The sequence below is a fragment of the Furipterus horrens genome, unplaced genomic scaffold (assembly GCF_987537825.1).
Source record: "Furipterus horrens unplaced genomic scaffold, mFurHor1.1.pri manual_scaffold_6, whole genome shotgun sequence".
Lineage (NCBI taxonomy): Eukaryota > Metazoa > Chordata > Mammalia > Chiroptera > Furipteridae > Furipterus > Furipterus horrens.
In genome coordinates this window covers 1,194,205-1,210,415 of record NW_028327176.1, presented here as the reverse complement: position 1 = coordinate 1,210,415, position 16,211 = coordinate 1,194,205, and the positions used below count along the sequence as shown (strand labels likewise).

At 62.1% G+C, this 16,211-nt stretch overlaps 1 protein-coding gene across 1 annotated transcript; it reads right to left on the bottom strand.

The window, feature by feature from the left end:
* Positions 1 to 9,157: 9,157 nt before the first annotated feature.
* On the bottom strand, positions 9,158 to 13,271 carry RPS7 (ribosomal protein S7). Its single transcript, XM_090280877.1, has 7 exons — positions 13,194 to 13,271; positions 12,912 to 12,995; positions 12,749 to 12,820; positions 12,383 to 12,526; positions 12,030 to 12,094; positions 9,759 to 9,909; positions 9,158 to 9,274 (listed from the first exon to the last, which is right to left on the bottom strand). The coding sequence occupies exons 2-7, from the start codon at positions 12,984 to 12,986 to the stop codon at positions 9,197 to 9,199; spliced, it is 585 nt and encodes a 194-aa protein (XP_090137003.1). The 5' UTR covers positions 12,987 to 12,995; positions 13,194 to 13,271; the 3' UTR covers positions 9,158 to 9,196.
* Positions 13,272 to 16,211: the final 2,940 nt, after the last annotated feature.

Below are 16,211 nucleotides of genomic sequence, written 5' to 3'. Positions count from 1 at the left end.
CTGGGGGAAGGAAGGCGCAGTGACAGGGGTTCCCCAAAGCAGCAGCCGGGGGCAGTGTGCCGGCCGCCCCGCAGGCCAAGGGGGGCTGCTGTGGGGGCGCTCCTGTGGTTTCGGCCTCTCTGTTTACCGCCTGGTGAGGTGCTACGCAGCCCCCTCCTCTAGTTCCCCACGACGGACCGTCTTCACGCAAAGGCATGTTCACAGGCCTGGACGCCACGCAGCACGTCTGGCCGGCCTCGCCCACCAGATCTTGTCACGTGCTGCCGTCCCGGGCCTGCCCCCCGCCCCCCCCCCCCGGTTCCCCACACGGCACCAGCATTCCCCTGGACAGTGAGCCCCCCTTCTCTTGCTGACTCTTAAACGGCACCCCCACGCAGACGTGCATCCTTGAACAGCAGGCTGCACGGCTGTGCTTGGCTTACTGTCACAGGACGGCACGTCACACCGTGTGGAGTCTTCTGGACACACCACTGCACCCCCACAGCACCCAGGCTCACCCACAGTGCTCAGGCAGCTCAGGCTCCCTGACCCCCAGGGTGGGGCAGGACAGCTGCCACCTCTCCCCGCCACATGGGGCTCAGGTGTTGAATGGCATCAAGTCTGGGGACCACGATGCATCTGCCGGGACCAGTGCCCTGACCCAGTGGCCTCTCCTCTGTCCACCTGGTTCACCTTGAAGTGGAGGCGAGACTCCCCCTGCTCCCTGTGACTCTGATGCCCCCAGAGCTCTGCCTGGGCCCGGCCCCCAGCAAGTACCCCCTAGTGACAGCCTTAGTGTCACTGTGACCACAGGCTGTGGGGTGGCCTCACGGCCTGCAAGGGCCTCCAGACAAATAGAAGAGCCGGAAGCTGGAGCTGCTGGGACAAGCCCGCGCCATGCTCCCCTGGGACACAGGCCGCAGCATCCGTGACCTGGGCCGGCGGGCAAGGTCCCAGACTGACCCAGGGATGAAGGTGAGCGTGCCCTGCCCTGGGGACAGCAGGAGGCCCTGAAGCCTTCACAAGCCCAGCACCCAGTCCCCTTCACAGGGCAGGAATCACACGGAAGGCGGTGGCCTCCCGGCCCTGCCCCTGGGGCCGGTGGGGACGACGGCTGGGCCTGGGCTCGCTGACGCTGCCGCCTGCCCATGTGGGCATCGGGCCGCCCCCTCCCCGGCCAGCAGCGGGCATGGCTGTGGCCTCATTGGACTGCGGTGCTTTGTCTGGTGGTGAGCACAGAGGCCAGTATTCGCCGTGTGTGACGGGGACATGATGGGGACACCGGCATCGCACCTGACCCCAGGGCCGCCCTGAAGGGGGCGGCTGCTCACCTGAGCTGAGCGGGCAGCTGGGGGCTCGGCCCCTCATCCCGTCCCAGCTGGTCAGGGTCGCTGGCACCCCAGCCGCCTCCCCGACCCTCTGCTGCCCCCCACTTGGCTGCGGCCTCTGCTCACACACACACACAGCAGAGCCAGAGGGAACGAAGGAAACAGATGCCCTCTGGCCGGCCCCGGGCTGAGCGTGTTCCTCCTGCCCCTCTGCGGGCCCAGCCGGTCCACGTCAGCTAATGCCGGCTGGAAGAGGGCGGCGCACCCCGGTCTGCAACCTGGAAAGAGCTGGGAGTGCTCAGGCCTGAGCTGGGCAGATGCCGCGCTGAGTGTGTGAACAGGCAGACAGACGGGAGTTCACAATGTGGTTCGGGTCATCCGATGCTCTGCTCGGCGCCAGGGCGCCCACGGCCTGGAGTGTTTGCCGGGTCTGCTGCCCACAGCGCTCCCGGCCACATGGGCAGGACAGGCTGGTCACCACCGCTGTCACTGTCCCAGACCCAAGTTTGCAGCCAGGGCAGATGGCCACCCTGTGCCTCTGACCATCATGAACTCAGCAGCGGGTTAGCTGCCCTCCCAGAAATGACGTAACGTCACAAGGCGATTACACCTCCGTGACATGTCACTGTGAACTCTCGCTGCACCGACTTGTGTACTCAGGCCAGCGACGCCCGCACCTTGGTATTTTCTGGATGCAAACTGGGATGAGACTTTTTAAGCGTCTCAGGTGTCGGGAGTTGACATGGACTTGCCTCTGCAGCCAGAAGCACATGCTGAGCAGGTGTACTGCTCACCTGTGGACGGCGGAGGAGCGGCTTCGAGGAAGACCACGGCTGCATCCCAGGAGAGCAGGGAGCAGTGAGGGTCAGCAGCATAAGCTGAGCTGGACTCCCGGCCTCTCCCTCCCTCGCTCGCTGACCCCACTGCCATCCTCACATCCGTGGCCACCCCGGGCCGCCCTGACCCTGGCCGGCTCCGCGGTCCTGCGGGCAGGATGGTGGGTGGTGGGGGAGACCCCGGGCGGGAGCCGCTCCCCAGTCCTGGCTCTCTCCTGCCATCTGGGAGGAGGAATTTCGTTTTATAAACGGAGAAGCTACAGCCCCTCCCGAATCTAACAGCTGCACCCTGATCTGCAGGCCCGGGCCCAGGAGGGGAGGCGGCGGCGGCTCTGCAGAGGGTAGGGGACTCCGCTGGGAGTCTCAGCAGGAATACAGGACAAGGACGAAATGAACAGTGAAGGTTTAACCTGCCAAACGTACAACTGCACAAGGTATTACGTCCCCAGAGCAGACCCAGAGCTCTAGAAACACCTTCAGCGCCTGGGGAGAAGCCCAGGAAGCCCCGGAGCTGGGCTGCAGCCGGCCGACCCCCGGTGGGGCCCCAGGGGCCTCCCATGGCCACAGCAAGGGCCGCTCTCCGCCGGGATAGCACGGTTTTCTTATCTTTTCACAAAGGCCGCATAGCTGTACGCAAACCCTGTCTGTCCTCTCCGGGACACAGGTTCTTCAAAACTGCAATACAGGGAATAGCCGTGCAAGTCTGGGGACTGCTCTGCGTACGGCCAGGCAGTGTCCCCAGCAAACAGAGACATTCTGTACACATGTGCGACAGCCGCTAACGGGCATGCACACTCAGCATCCACACCTCACTCACGCCTCGCCGGGGGGATGGCCATTCTCCGCCCCGGTGTCAAGCAGGACGGGCCTCCCCGTGACACTTTTGTCTTCTCCACTTTGGGAGACCAGATGACCCCCATGCTGTGTGAGATGGTCTGTCTGTCCCCCACATCCAGGATCCCCGCTACTGATCTACCTGTCGCTGAGACAGATCACAGGAATGACTCCCTGGCCCTCCAGCTGCAGTGCGCGCTGGGCTGGGAGGGAGGGAAGCCATGGCCTCCCCTCTCTGAACCTGCGCGACCCAACTGGACACCAGTACCCAGACCAAGGACCCTGCCACGGTGACTCCCTGATGCTGGTGACTTGATCAGACCCGGAACTCCTGCCTCCCGATGAACGCAGACGCAAGTCTGGATCTCAGCACAGTGTCCAGTCCTCTCCCACCCAGGGCCCCCTCGGACCATCTGGAATCCGCCTTCCTGGCTCTGGTCAACCCCCGTCCTGGTCTCCGAGCGGGCAGCCATCGGCCAGGGTGTCCCCTACCTGAGGCGCACAGGAGGCAAAGGGGCGTCCTGACTGTCGGGCGGCGAGGACACTGTGCCTGCAGGCCCGCAGGGAGGCCAGCGCGCCGGGGCTGCCCCACCGCCCAGCAAACCAGGCTGGGCGCCTGCAGCGTTATCTGCAAACAGCTTCCTGTTTGAAGCCCTTGCTGCCCTGCTGGGGGGCGGGGGGCGCCGCACAGAGTGTGGGAACAGGCGGACGCGGGGGTCAGGGCTCGGGCTGCAGGCCCTGCAGAGGCTCCACGCTCCACCCAGGCTGTTCTCCGTCTCTTTTTTCAAGGCAAGCGTGAGGGTTTCGGAAATCAGTTGAGCGTGAAGAAGAGCGGTAATGACCCGCTGGCAGGTGAGCCCTCGGACAGAAGAAGTAAACACGCCCGACACGCTCCCTTCTCGCCGCGTGGGGTTGCAGAGAAGCACCAAGCGCACCTACTGCTCATGCAGGCCTGGCCCCGGGGGGGACCCCAGGCTCACTCCCCTTGTTGAACTTCCAATTGAAGGCAACACGTACCCCAAACATGTCTTTGTGGGGGGATGGGCAGATCCAGCTTACACTGTGGGGTGGAGGCTCCTGGCCGGTGTGGAGCAGTGGGCTGAGCATCGTCCCTCAAAGCAAAGGTCGCTAGTTCAGTTCCCGGTCAGGGCACGTGCCTGGGTTGTGGGTTCAGTCCCCAGTTGGGGTGTGGGAGAGGCAACTGATTGATGTTTCTGTCCCTCTCTGTCTTCCTCCCTCCTCTCTCTCTAAAATAAATAAAATCTTTAAAGAAAAAGGGTTCGTGCTTTCGGGTAGAGTAGGTGCTGGGGACGCCATGACGGAGCTAACGCGCAGTACGACCAACAGGAACGCTGGGGGAGCAAACCCTGAGGTCTCGTTTTCCCTTTTAAGTTTATTTACTTTTAGAGGGGAATGGAGGTGGGGAGGGAAAGACATATCGGTTGCCTCTCCCAGACCTTCAACCGGGGACCTGGCCCACAACCCAGGCCTGTGCCCTGACTGGGAATCGAACCAGCAGCCCTTTGGTTCACTGGTCGCCGCTCAGTCCACCCAGGGCTCACCTTTTATTTTTAAAAAGCGCCAGTAACGTGAGAACTCCCCTCAGAGACAACCCTGGGTGATGCCGCCACCCTGGCCCGCCTGCTGCGGGTGGACTCCGAGCGGGAACGCTTCTGGGACTGCACCTCGCTCGGCCATCGGAAGCCCCTCGGGCCACTCCTCCCTTCCTCTGCTCCCCGCAGCCTTTTCTGAGAAGACTGCAGTCCTGGCCCCTGGGAACGGCCTTTCCCCTGGTGCACTCTGACCCCCCAGCCGGGCCCCTTCCAGGAGGTGCCGGGGAATCTGGCTGCCTCCCAGTTACTGTTTACATTGCTCAGAGATAGCGGAGAAATCTGCTCACGAGCCAGATGGGGCCCGTTTGCCTCTGGGTGGGAATTTTCACTGGTGGTCACAGAGCCGCGCAGCCCCACCGCGGGGACACTGCCCCTAAGGACGTTCCCCGCAGCAACCCCCGCCCCAGGCCCCCTGGACGTGCAGAGCCACCTAAGACCTCCCGGACTGGCAGTCCGCGCTGACGGCCCCGCCTCCCCAGGGCCCGCGCCCTGAGCCTGGCCGGGCGGCACTGAGAGCCGGGACAGCGCCCAGCACGGCGCTCTGGCTTCACGCCCGAGTTCTTCAGCAGTGCGGACGCTGGACACCGGAGACAGGATGCCATCCTGTGACGCCTGATGACACTGTCACTCCTGAAGCACAGGGCCACAGGCCCCCCGCGTCTGACTCAGCAGGTGGGTGGGGGGACCCCTGCGCAGCCACTTCTAACAAGTCCCTGTGCACGGCTGCTGCTGCTGGTTCCGAGAGCACTCAGGGGGCCAGGGCCCCTGGGGCCACACCCGGGGGACACTCACTGATGACATGGCAGAGCTGCTGGCACTACTTTAGTCGCCTCTGCTGCCCGGGCGCCGTTCAGGAGCCCACGAGTCCGCACAGTCCTGCTAAGGCGGAAACAAGTCAGCACGTTGCCTGGCTGAGGGGCGACACCTGCCGGAGGCGGGGCCATCGGGCAGCGGCCACCAGGCGCACAACGTCCACAGGCCAGGCAGTGACAGTCCACGAGGACTCGGGGACGCACCCCCCCACCGTCCCTGCTGAGCGCCTCCTAGGCCTGCCTGTGTCCGCGTGCGGGTCAGCCTCGGTCAGGCACGGGTCTGGGAGCCGCAGGGAGGGCGCACCCCAGAAGTCAGCGCCGCCCCGGTCCCCGGTCCCCAGTGTCTGTCCCACCTGTGGGCACAGGCTGAAATGCACCTGGTCCTTGGGTCCCGGGGCCAACCGAAGGGCTGGGCATCAGCGGGCCTCCAGCGCAGGTCGCCTCTGCACCCCTCCCAGGGGAGGGCCGTCCTCCCAGCGCTGAGTGACAACGAAGACCCGCTGAAGAGCAACAGCGGGGTGCATCCATGACCCCACTGCACCACGTCACGGACACGTACTGACCACGGACTACAGGCGGAACCACCTGGAGCCAAGGGAGGCGTGCTTCAGCTACAGGACTGCGGAGGTGGCCTCGGCTCGGAAACCGCTCTCGCTCACACGGCCACCGTGCCTTGTCACGACCCTCGGCAGTCCTCGGCCGAAGGCCCCCACTCCGAGCACAGGCCTCCCCCCACCTCCCTGGGAAGGGTTTTACCTCATGCAGCTCCTTGTGCCACCCAGAGGACTGAGCCCAGGGAAGGTGACAGACTCCAGGGAAGCCTCACAGCATGAAATAGAAAAGCACCAAGAACATCAGTGAAAACCGGAACGCCCCCGTCCCATTCACTGATCTGAGCGGGGCAGGCAGGGCTTGGTGTTCATTTCTGTCTTCTCTGAGACAATTCTCAGCATCACCATTATTCGTGGGGGCTTCTGAGGTCCTCACTCCTCCTTTCCATAAAGAATGTACAACTGATCTGGTTTTCAAGGACAAAGAAGTTCACATACTCATTCAACAAATACTCAGCCCTGGCAGGTGTGGCTCAGTGGACTGAGCACCAGCCTGCGAACCAAAGGGTCGCCGGTTCGATTCCCAATCAGGGCACAGGCGTGGGCTGCAGGCCAGGTCCCCAGTTGGGGGCATATGAGAAGCAATCACACAGTAATGTTTCTCTCCCTCTCTTTCTCCCTCCCTTTCCGCTTTCTCTAAAAATAAATAGTCATAAAAAAAAACACACTCTCTTTATGGAGTGCCAGGCACACTGCCAGACACACCCACCTCCTCCACAGGTTCCAACAAGTCATCTGCATGGGCTGATTTGTTACTGAAGGGCCATGACCTACAATTAAGAGGGACCCTTTGACTTCCTAGCCCAGGCTGACCCTCATTTCACACGAGGCTGAGGTCCAGAGTACACGAGGCAGCCCACCTAAGGCCAAAGCTCACAGGAGGGCATGATCCCACCCACCCGCCACCGCCCTAACGAGGCTGCAGACAGACCTGCTGGTCAGCGCTGCCCCAAGACCCTCGCTGGGCCATCTCGAGTGCTCCACACCTGCCAAATGCCGAACAGGGACAGCTACGAGCAAAATGAGAGGCCTGTTCATGAGCCACGCTGCGCTCCATCCAACGAGGGTCAAGAGCAAAGTGGTTTGTTCCAAGGGGATGACCTGGCTGTTCTGGGCGCAGACACCGGCAAACCAAGTGAGATGGCACCTGTCGAAACGCTATTAGAGAACTTGAGTTCATCTGGGTAGGATTTTGAGGGAAGCCCTGGCGGCGGCTGAGCTGGCTAGAACGTCGTCATGATGCGCCAGTGCTGTGGGCTCCATCCCCAGTCAAGGAGCCACCAACAGAAGCACCAGTAAGGGGAACAAGTCAGTACTTCCCTCTGCGTTCAGGGGTTTCTGAAAGCACTTGGCACACACAGCACCGCAGGTGTCTGCTCCACTCACCAAAGGCCCAGGGAGACCTGGGACTTCCAGACACCAGCCCCTGGCTGCTGCCCAGGGGTTCACTGCACGTACCCCCTCCCCCAATGTCATCAGTCGACTTCCCGGTTCTGGGAGAAGGGAAAAGGGTTTCATGGGTCTAGTTTCAGTTCTGTAAGATGATAAGTGTTGGCGATCAGTTTCAGGACACTGTAAATACACATAAGGCTACTGAACCGTAATTCAGGGGAACCTCTGCACCCCTGTGCTCATAGCAGCGCTGTTTACAACACCAAGTGCTGGAAGCAGCCTGAGTGCCCGCCAGTGGGGGAGGGGATCAGAAAACTGTGGTGCATTTACACAGTGGAGTCTACGCAGCAGAGAGAAAGCAGGAACCCCTGCCATTTGCGACAACACGGATGGAACCGGAGAGAACTCTGCTCAGTGAAATCAGCCAGGCAACGAAAGGAAATACCATTTGATCTCACCCAGTACAGGAGACGAAGGAACAAAATAAACTAATGAACAAAACAGAAGCAGGGGCATGGAAGCAGGGACAGACTGACAGTGACCACAGGGGAGGGGGGAGGGGCATAAAGGCAGAAAGAAGGGGAAGGGTCATGACGAAGAGCGTGTATGAGTGACCCACGGACACGGACGACAGGGAGGGGACTGACTGTGGGAAGAGGAAGGGGGTGGGGCGGGGAAGAGCAATGGCAGAAAGAGGGGGCAACTGTAATTAAACAATTTAAAAAATGGGAGGAAAAAAAAAATGCCAATGACTTCCAGGCAAGATGGAGGCGTAGGGAGACACGCTTTGCCTCCTCAAACAGACACAAGAATCACAACCAACATCAAAACAAAAACACCCAGAACTGCCAGGAAAGCAAGCTGTACAAAGTCTGACAATCAGGATTACTCTACCCAGCAAAGCTGTCATTTAGATGGAAGGGCAGATGAAGTGCTTCCCAGACAAGGTGAAGCTAAAGGAGCTCATCACCACCAAGCCATTATTATATGAAATGCCAAAGGGACTTATTTAAGAAAAAGAAAAGAGAGCAAAACTATGAACACTGGAGTAACAACAAACTCACAACTATCAACAACTGAATCTAAAAAACAAATACAAAATCCAACTAAGCAAACCAGAACAGGAACAGAATCGTAGGTGTGGGGATCATTTGGAGGGTTATCAGCTGGGAGGGGGAGGGGGAGAAATGGGGAAATGGTGCAGGGACTAAGAAGCATAATTGGTTGGTACAAAACAGACAGGGGGGAGTTAAGAATAACATAGGAAAGGGTGAAGCCAAAGAACTTACATGCATGACCCATGGACATGAACTAAGGGGGGTGGGATTGCTGGATCAATAAACTATAAATTTTTATGACCATAAACCTTTCTTATCAGCTTTTGCTCTTAGAAAAAACCCATTTCCATCATGCAGTTTCCAAACAACTATTCTCGCCCAGCTTTTCGTCACTTGGCCCGGTCCCGTCTTCAGCTTCCGGCCTGGCTTCCCGGACAAGCATTCCTTCTGGGCACAGCCGCGCCAGAGCCTGGAGAAGCGAAGGGCAGCTGTGCGCTCAGCGTGAACCCGGGACAGCGCTGCTGCTCAGCCACGTCACCTGTTACATCGCTAAACCCCGCACAGCCCTGCGTGCCCCCGACCTCGTTCACAAGCCGCTGGGGCTCCGCACCCCAGCGCACAGCCCGGGCCGGAAGCACCGGTACTGCGGGCAGTGTGTACCCACGTCTCCGGAACTCTAAAAAACATGCCTGAACAGAATACTGAAAACGATATTTTATTTAGTCATTTTTGCTTACAACTGAAACTCTGGGAATTCAAAATTAACATCCTTGCCCGTGAGCTTCTTATAGACACCAGAGAAAGTTTCAACCTATAAGGGGGAAAAAAAAAAAAAAAAAACCATTACAAGTCACGAAACTCTTGAGTGCATGAACTCGCCTCCAAGCCCAATCCCCCTGTGAGACGGGGCCCTGGGGGTGCCTGGCCCTCAGCCAGCAGGCACGGAGAGGGAGGCTCTGCGGGGCGCGCCCTCCGCAGCCCAGGCTGCACACGCGGCCACACGCTGCGCTCCTCTGGGCCCCTCAGGTGGAGTCCCTGGGGATCCCCCGGGCTGTCCACATTGAGGACACTTTACCAGAAAGAGGGGACAGCTCCCGCTCTCCCCAGGTTCTGCCACCCTACACATGCAGCCTGAGTAAAGAATCACTTTATTCCTGGTTCCTAACAACCTACCCCCCACCACCGCCCCCGCCGTCTAAAACCTGCCACCTGGTCCAGGAGGCGCCGAGCTGCCACGGAAAAGGCTGGCCTGCAGGTCCCTGCCCGGCCCCGCCCCCGAGGCCCGCGGCCCGCACCTTGTGCTCCACGTTGTTCTGCTGGGCTTTGTCCAGATGCACCTTGATGAGCCGGCTGCTGTCCAGCTTCACGCGGATCCTCTTGCCCACGATCTCACTCGGGAAAACCAAGTCCTCCAGGATGGCGTCGTGCACGGCCGTCAGCGTGCGGCTGAGGGACAGGACAGGCGGTCAGGCGCCGGGAGCCGGGCCTGCGCTCTGGAGCCCCGAGGGCCGCGCCGCAGCTCGGAGCGGGAGCGGCGGCCTCCAGGCCCCTGCGCCACAGCAGCCCGGTTTCCACGGGCGCGGCTCACAGGGATGCAGCGCACGGGGCCGCTGCCCGGCGGGAGGAGGGCGGCAAACATCGCTGTGAGACGCGAGGGCACGGGACGCGCCACCTCAGCAGCCACACACTCAGAAGCCGCTGGCGCCGCGGACGAGGACCCTCGTTTTCCCACCCGTCTGCAGGTTTGTCCTCGTGACCCGTCCTGCTCATCTCCAAAGCGAGCCCCTCCAACGCTGTCCCGTCACCTCGAGTGCTGATGCGACCCGCGATTCACCTACACCAGCGGCCCTGGCCTCTAAGTGCCACACACCCCTCGTTCACACACAGCCACGTCCCAGCCACAGCAGCCCGAGGACAGCGGCCCCGAGGGCCCCAACGCCGCACCCGGCACCCAGCGCGCAAACTGCTAGCGGAACCCTGTCCTCGCGGAAAGCGCTTCGGCTCCCCAGCCCGCCAGCTGCTGACGACACCAGGTCACCGGCTCCCGCGCTTAGGGACACGGGATGGGTGGCAGGGGCAGCGGGACTCAGGGAGAGAAGAGACGGCTCCTCCCTGCCGCGTGTGCAGGGCTACCCTGGGCCACGGGACTTCTCCAGGGACCGCCACAGCGTGGCTCCAACCCGTGGCTCCTGTCTGGCAGGTCCCCACAGCCAGCGAACGGTCTCTAGTGGCTCCCGAGGGAGGCCAGGGCCTCCCTGTGACAGGGCCACGGACAGCAGGCTCCAGGGCCGCCGCCACCTTCCCGAGAGCAAACGAGACAGACGGCCCAACGCGCCACGGCGGCCGCTCACTCCGCGCCTCCCGCTCCGCCCGGAGCCGGAAGGCGCGCCCCCGCGGAAACCTGCTCTCCCCCCGCTTCCAGGCGATCAGAAGGGGATCGACGCTCCCGAGTCACCGCAGACCCCGCGGCTGCCCAGCGCCTAAGGGGGGCGGCGGGAACGCTGCCCGAGCCTCCGTGACCCAGAGAGTGAGCTGCGCCAGGAGACACGGGGGGGGCTCTGCCGCGGAGCCGACGAGTCCTCCTCGGCGTCTCACCCGAGTGGGAGGACAGCGCCGACCTGGGGGCAGCAGGCGGGCTCGGGCACTGGCAGGGCGCCCACGGCCGCGCGCGGCGTGGTGTCGGGGAGCAGGGAGGCCTCCCCAGTGACGGGGGGGCGTGCGCCCCTGCCTGAGGGGCTGCGGGAGACGCAGGCCTGGCGAGGGAGCGCGGAGCCGCGGGCTGGAGGGCCAGGCCCTCCGCTGGGCGCAGGGCAAAGCGTCCGTCCGCACGCTCAGCGTCGGGGCGCCAGAGCTGCTCCTTAGGTACCGCGCGCTCCTGACCACCTCCCGCTTCTGCTCCCGCGCAAACCACCCGGGGACACGTGCTCCACGCGCGCCGGGTCCCCGAGCCCCGCCCCCGACCCCAGCACGGCTGTGAGGAGCCCGCCCTCCGAGCCCGGGTGAGCTCCCCGCCTGGACTTCATTTACTTCTCACTCTTTTCCCCATCGCTTTTGAAACTAATTTTTAAGTAAAAACGCTTTTCTCCCACCTCCACGTAGGAACAAACACCACCACAAACGGCACACCCTCTGGCTGCCCGTCGCCAGAACGGGTTCCCCCAAACTGGCCCCAAGGCGCGTCTGCGGGGACCGGAGCCCGTGCCGACACCGGTCGCCTCCTACCAGCTGCCCGTCCAGTGCAGGCACCGCCCGCCGCCGTCCCTGAGTGCAGAGACTTTCCACGCGGGACGGGACGTCGGCAGGAGGCACCTGACCCAGCCGTGACTCGCAGCCAAGAGAAAAGGCTGAGACGACGCAGCCCGGCCCCCCTTCGCCCACGCGCTGGAGGACACCCCTCCGTCGCCCCGGCCGCGGAGACCTTCCACACCCCGTGCGCGGGGCACGCAGTTCCTGCCCCCAGACTCCGACAGGCCTTCCTCTGTGGCCTCGGGCCCCAGGGATCCCATAAGCGACCCCACGGAGCGGCCCGGGGAACCCCCGCCGCTCTGACCCGACGGAAGGCTCACCTCCTGGGACGCTTCTGCTTGTTCTTCGTGCGGCTTTTCCGAGTGGGCTTCGGCAGGATCCTCCTCTGCAAGGCAAACCCACGCGACAGAAGGGGCTCTGAGTGGGCGGAACACAACGCCCGACAGCCGCAAACGCACAGACGCCAACGGGCCAGCGACGGAGCGCGAACGCGTTCCCGGGGACAAGGGCCCCTCCCCGTGCGCCAGGCAGCCGAGCCCCGGCAGGGCCCCCGCCGCAGAGGCAGCGGCTCGGACACCCTGGGGCGCCCTCCCCCCTGCAGCCCCCACGGCGCGGGCCCACACCCCGAGCCCCACGCGACCCCACGCGGCCCGCGAGGGCGCCCCGCCGCTACCTGCGCGATGAAGACCACGTGCTTCCCGCTGAACTTCTTCTCCAGCTCCCGCACCAGCCGCACCTGGATCTTCTGGAAGGACTTCAGTTGCGGGACCGGAACGAAGATGATGATGGCTTTCCGCCCGCCGCCCACTTCGATCTCCTGGAAGAGGAAGCCGCTCAAGCCCAGAGCCGCCCTGGTTCTCGCTCGGCGACCGCGGGCGGCCCCACCCGTATTCCCGCCCCCGGGGGGGTGGCGCCGCGGCCCCGCCGAGCCAGCCGCGAGCCCCGAGTGTCCGCCGCGGCCGCCCGAGGGCGCAGCCCCCGCGCCCGGACAGACAGGGGTCCGCGCTGCAGGCGACCCGCCGACGCCGCGGGGCCGTACCTTGGCCGCGGTGATGTTCAGCTCCCGCAGCTGCGCCTTGAGGTCCGAGTTCATCTCCAGCTCCAGCAGGGCCTGGGGAAGGGGGCGGGGGCGACCTCAGCGACCCGCCCGCCGCCGGGGACACGCGACAGGGGGCCCCCTGCCTGCCAGCCCCGCCCCTCACCTGGGAGATGCCGGACTCGAACTCGTCTGGCTTCTCGCCATTGGGCTTCACGATCTTGGCGCTCGAACTGAACATGGCCTTCTCCTGGAAGCACAGAGCGCTCCAGGCTGAGCGGGTCTCCGCGCCCGGCCCACCCCGCCATCGCCATCGGGGGCCGCACGCCGCATTATCCGCTGCATCCCCACCCGGGGAGCAGGGCCCGCCGCTCCAGGGCTGCCTCCAAAGCGGGTTACCCACAAAATCAGCAGAAAAGTCGCAGCAGAGAGAAGACCGCACACTTACCTGCGTGAGCGCCGGCCTGGGAAGAGGCCCAGATCTCGCGAGACCTCGTCAAATCCCGGCGGCGGAAAGGAAGAGGCGGGAACTAAAGGATCGAAAGAACCAGTGAGAAACGGTAGAAGCCTAGAGAGTCCCGGAAAGAGCCTCCGGGGGACCAGTATGCCGGCACACGTTTCCGACTGGGAGTTTCCACTTCGGTTCCGTTCGCGACAGTTCCGCTGCCGGCTCCCGGGGTTCGAAGTGGCAGCCGGGCTCCCGGGCCGGCGTCTGGGCGGGAGCCTTGGCCGGAGGAAGGCAACTGCCGCCACCCCCGACCGTGGGACGTTTACGAAAGGCAGCAACACGAAGACCCTCCCTTCCCCACGGAGGCAGTGGGGAGGAGTCTGACTCAGACGCAGCTTCTGCCGGCGGAGAACCACGTGGGTGGTGATTCTCAGCGCTCTTCGGAAACGGAGCGCCCGAGCGAGGAGTGTTCTTCTCGGACCGCACACCCTTAGCTCTCGTCCGGGCTCCAAGGTGCGGCGACGCTGCTGCGCTGTCTCCAGAGACCTGTCCTGGGGCGGAGGGCCGGATGCTGGGCGAGGGGCGCAGCGCAGGCCGGGGGCGGGGTGGGCGGCTGGGGAGGGGGCGACGTGAGCCTCGGTCGGGACCGCTGGGGTCAGTGGGACGCGACCGGAAAGCCACGAGGGAGTGCTTTGTTGCGAGATCTGGGGGCGGCACCCTGCTTTGCGGAAGTGCCCGCCGTTCTGCCATGCTGTCGCAGGGACCCCCCAAACCCTCATTGCTACTGTTGTCGTGTACCCACCAACGTAAACGTAGTTCCGTTCGACTTGTTACCCAGGCTCAGATTCCCGTTACTTCTGCTCCCCCCGCCCAATCTGTCGCCAGTGAGTTCCACGTAACGTCCCATGACTCCTCCTTTGATCATAATGTGTAAAATGGGTGCAAAACGGCCATTCTCTGGAGCGTTTTCTCAGTCCGTTGAGATTTTTGCGTCCCAGCGATTGTGAGTTTGGCTCAAATAAACTCACAAAAATTTTCTACACGTTTGAATGTTTCTTACGCCGACAATTTAAAATACAGAAAGTAACATGATTTTTATCATTAACTGATCATTTGCTCATCTTCAATACGCTTCATTAAAAGCAACACCAGTCTTCCACTGACAATCATGAACACATAGGATGAAAAGTATTAGTGCGACAGGAGAAACGCTCGCAATGGGTCACAGGGACACGGAACTTCAGCAGCAAAGCGAGGCGACTACTCACGAGTCTGCAGAGCCGGGCGCACCCTCAGCCAGGAGCATGGGCGCCAAGCAGACAAAGAAAACTGGTTTTGTACCATGGGGTCAGCTCCCCCTCCCCTCTCCTCCTCCCCCGTTTCTCCATTACTGGTTAGTCTGGGTTCACAATCTAACGTGATTACTTAACTCAGGGTGTGATCAAGGGTAACCTAGCTATAGGTCTATCTCCAATTTATTTGCAAAGTTATCTGGGTACATCTTCCTGTTCCTCTGTGCTTGGTGATGGCAATCTCCCTCCTTTTGGTCCCAGAGATACGTGCGAGGAGCTGCGGAATGTCATTTCCTCGCTCCTTTTCCATGATTCATCTGTTAATGATCTCCTACTGGTTTGAGAGCCACTGGCTTGCTTCTTTATCCCTAACACACTGAGAGCACGTGTGTCAGACCATGTGAGAGATCACACACACAGTCCATATGCACAGCCACCAGGCACAGTGTCATTAGCTCCATTTTTCAAAGGAGATAAAAGACATTAAGCAAATCACCATAAAACTTACACAGCTAGTACATTATAGCTGGAGCCTGAGGTCAGCACATGCGAGCACACAGCTCAGGAGAACGGAGAGCATGGGGGGAATGAACGATTTGCGCACGCACACTTCTGCACGTCCACCAGCTCTCCAGTGTGTTCACGTCGAGTCTGCAGTTCGGATGCTTTCCCACTAGTGGGTTCCCCCCATTTGCCAACGAGGAGACTGGAAAGTTACTTGACAAAACCTCGCTGAAACATCCTCAACACATGAGAGTTTTGCTAGCATTGTTCTTGCGGACAACTTCCCGTTGGGCGAGCCAGCGTGGTCAGTTAAGTAAATAAGTACATTGTCTCTGGCAGATTGCATGTAAAATGGCCATTGCTCAGTAATGTGCCCGTGTTCCCCGGGCCCCCAGGAGCGTTTCCCACTGCGGCCCGTGCTGAGGGACAAACTGGTGAGACCGCCCGCAGCCAGCAGGGACCTGGGAGGGCGCGTGGAAGGAGTCGCGCAGGGACGTCCAAGCTTATCCGACGCCCCGAGGGGGTTAACACCCTTGTCCCATTAACGAGTCTTAGTCATGACCTTGTAATAACCAGTTGTAATCATTTTCTCGATTCCTTCTTTTAAAACCAATAATTAACATTTAAAAGTGTAAATTCCAATTACAAAGACATTCACATTTAGTAAAACATTTAACATACCAACTAAGGCCTGCGCTTCGGCGGAAATACTTCACCTGCAGTGCTCGCTGCCCTGTTCCACCGTCGGAATGGGAAACACAGGGCATCACGGGGCTGCAGGCCCCCGGCCAGCCGGCCGACTTGGGACGGCAAGTCCTAAGTGGGTCTGACCCACGGCCGCGCCGCGGGGCGGGAGGGGGCCCCTGTCAGGCAGCTCTGTGCCCCGGCCCCCCGGTACTCCCTCTCTTTGATGGACGAGCCCCACGGACTTCCCCGCCCGCTACTCCCAGACCACGCCCACACGAGGCTCAGTCCACACCCCGCTCCCCGCCACAGGCCCCGCCCTTCGTGTGGCCCCGCCCACGCCGCCCAGAGCCCCACCCCCCACATGCTCCACCTCTCTGTAGCCCGGTCAGAGCACCCTAGGCCCCGCCCCTCCCCGGAGCCCTCCCACTCCAGGCCCCGCCCAGCCCAGGCCGCACTTCCCGGAAATGGGCGAACCAGAAGAGCGCTTGGCTCTAGGCCCCGCCCACCGACCCTGACCCTCCGCGCCCCGGCCGGA

Excerpts from the sequence above, each read along its gene's own strand:
- RPS7 (XM_090280877.1), bottom strand. The coding sequence starts at position 12,986 with ATGTTCAGTTCGAGCGCCAAGATCGTGAAGCCCAATGGCGAGAAGCCA. Across the intron at positions 12,821-12,911 it reads TCGAGTCCGGCATCTCCCAG|GCCCTGCTGGAGCTGGAGAT; the intron begins GTGAGGGGCGGG and ends CCCCTTCCCCAG. Across the intron at positions 12,527-12,748 it reads TGAACATCACCGCGGCCAAG|GAGATCGAAGTGGGCGGCGG; the intron begins GTACGGCCCCGC and ends TTCCTCTTCCAG.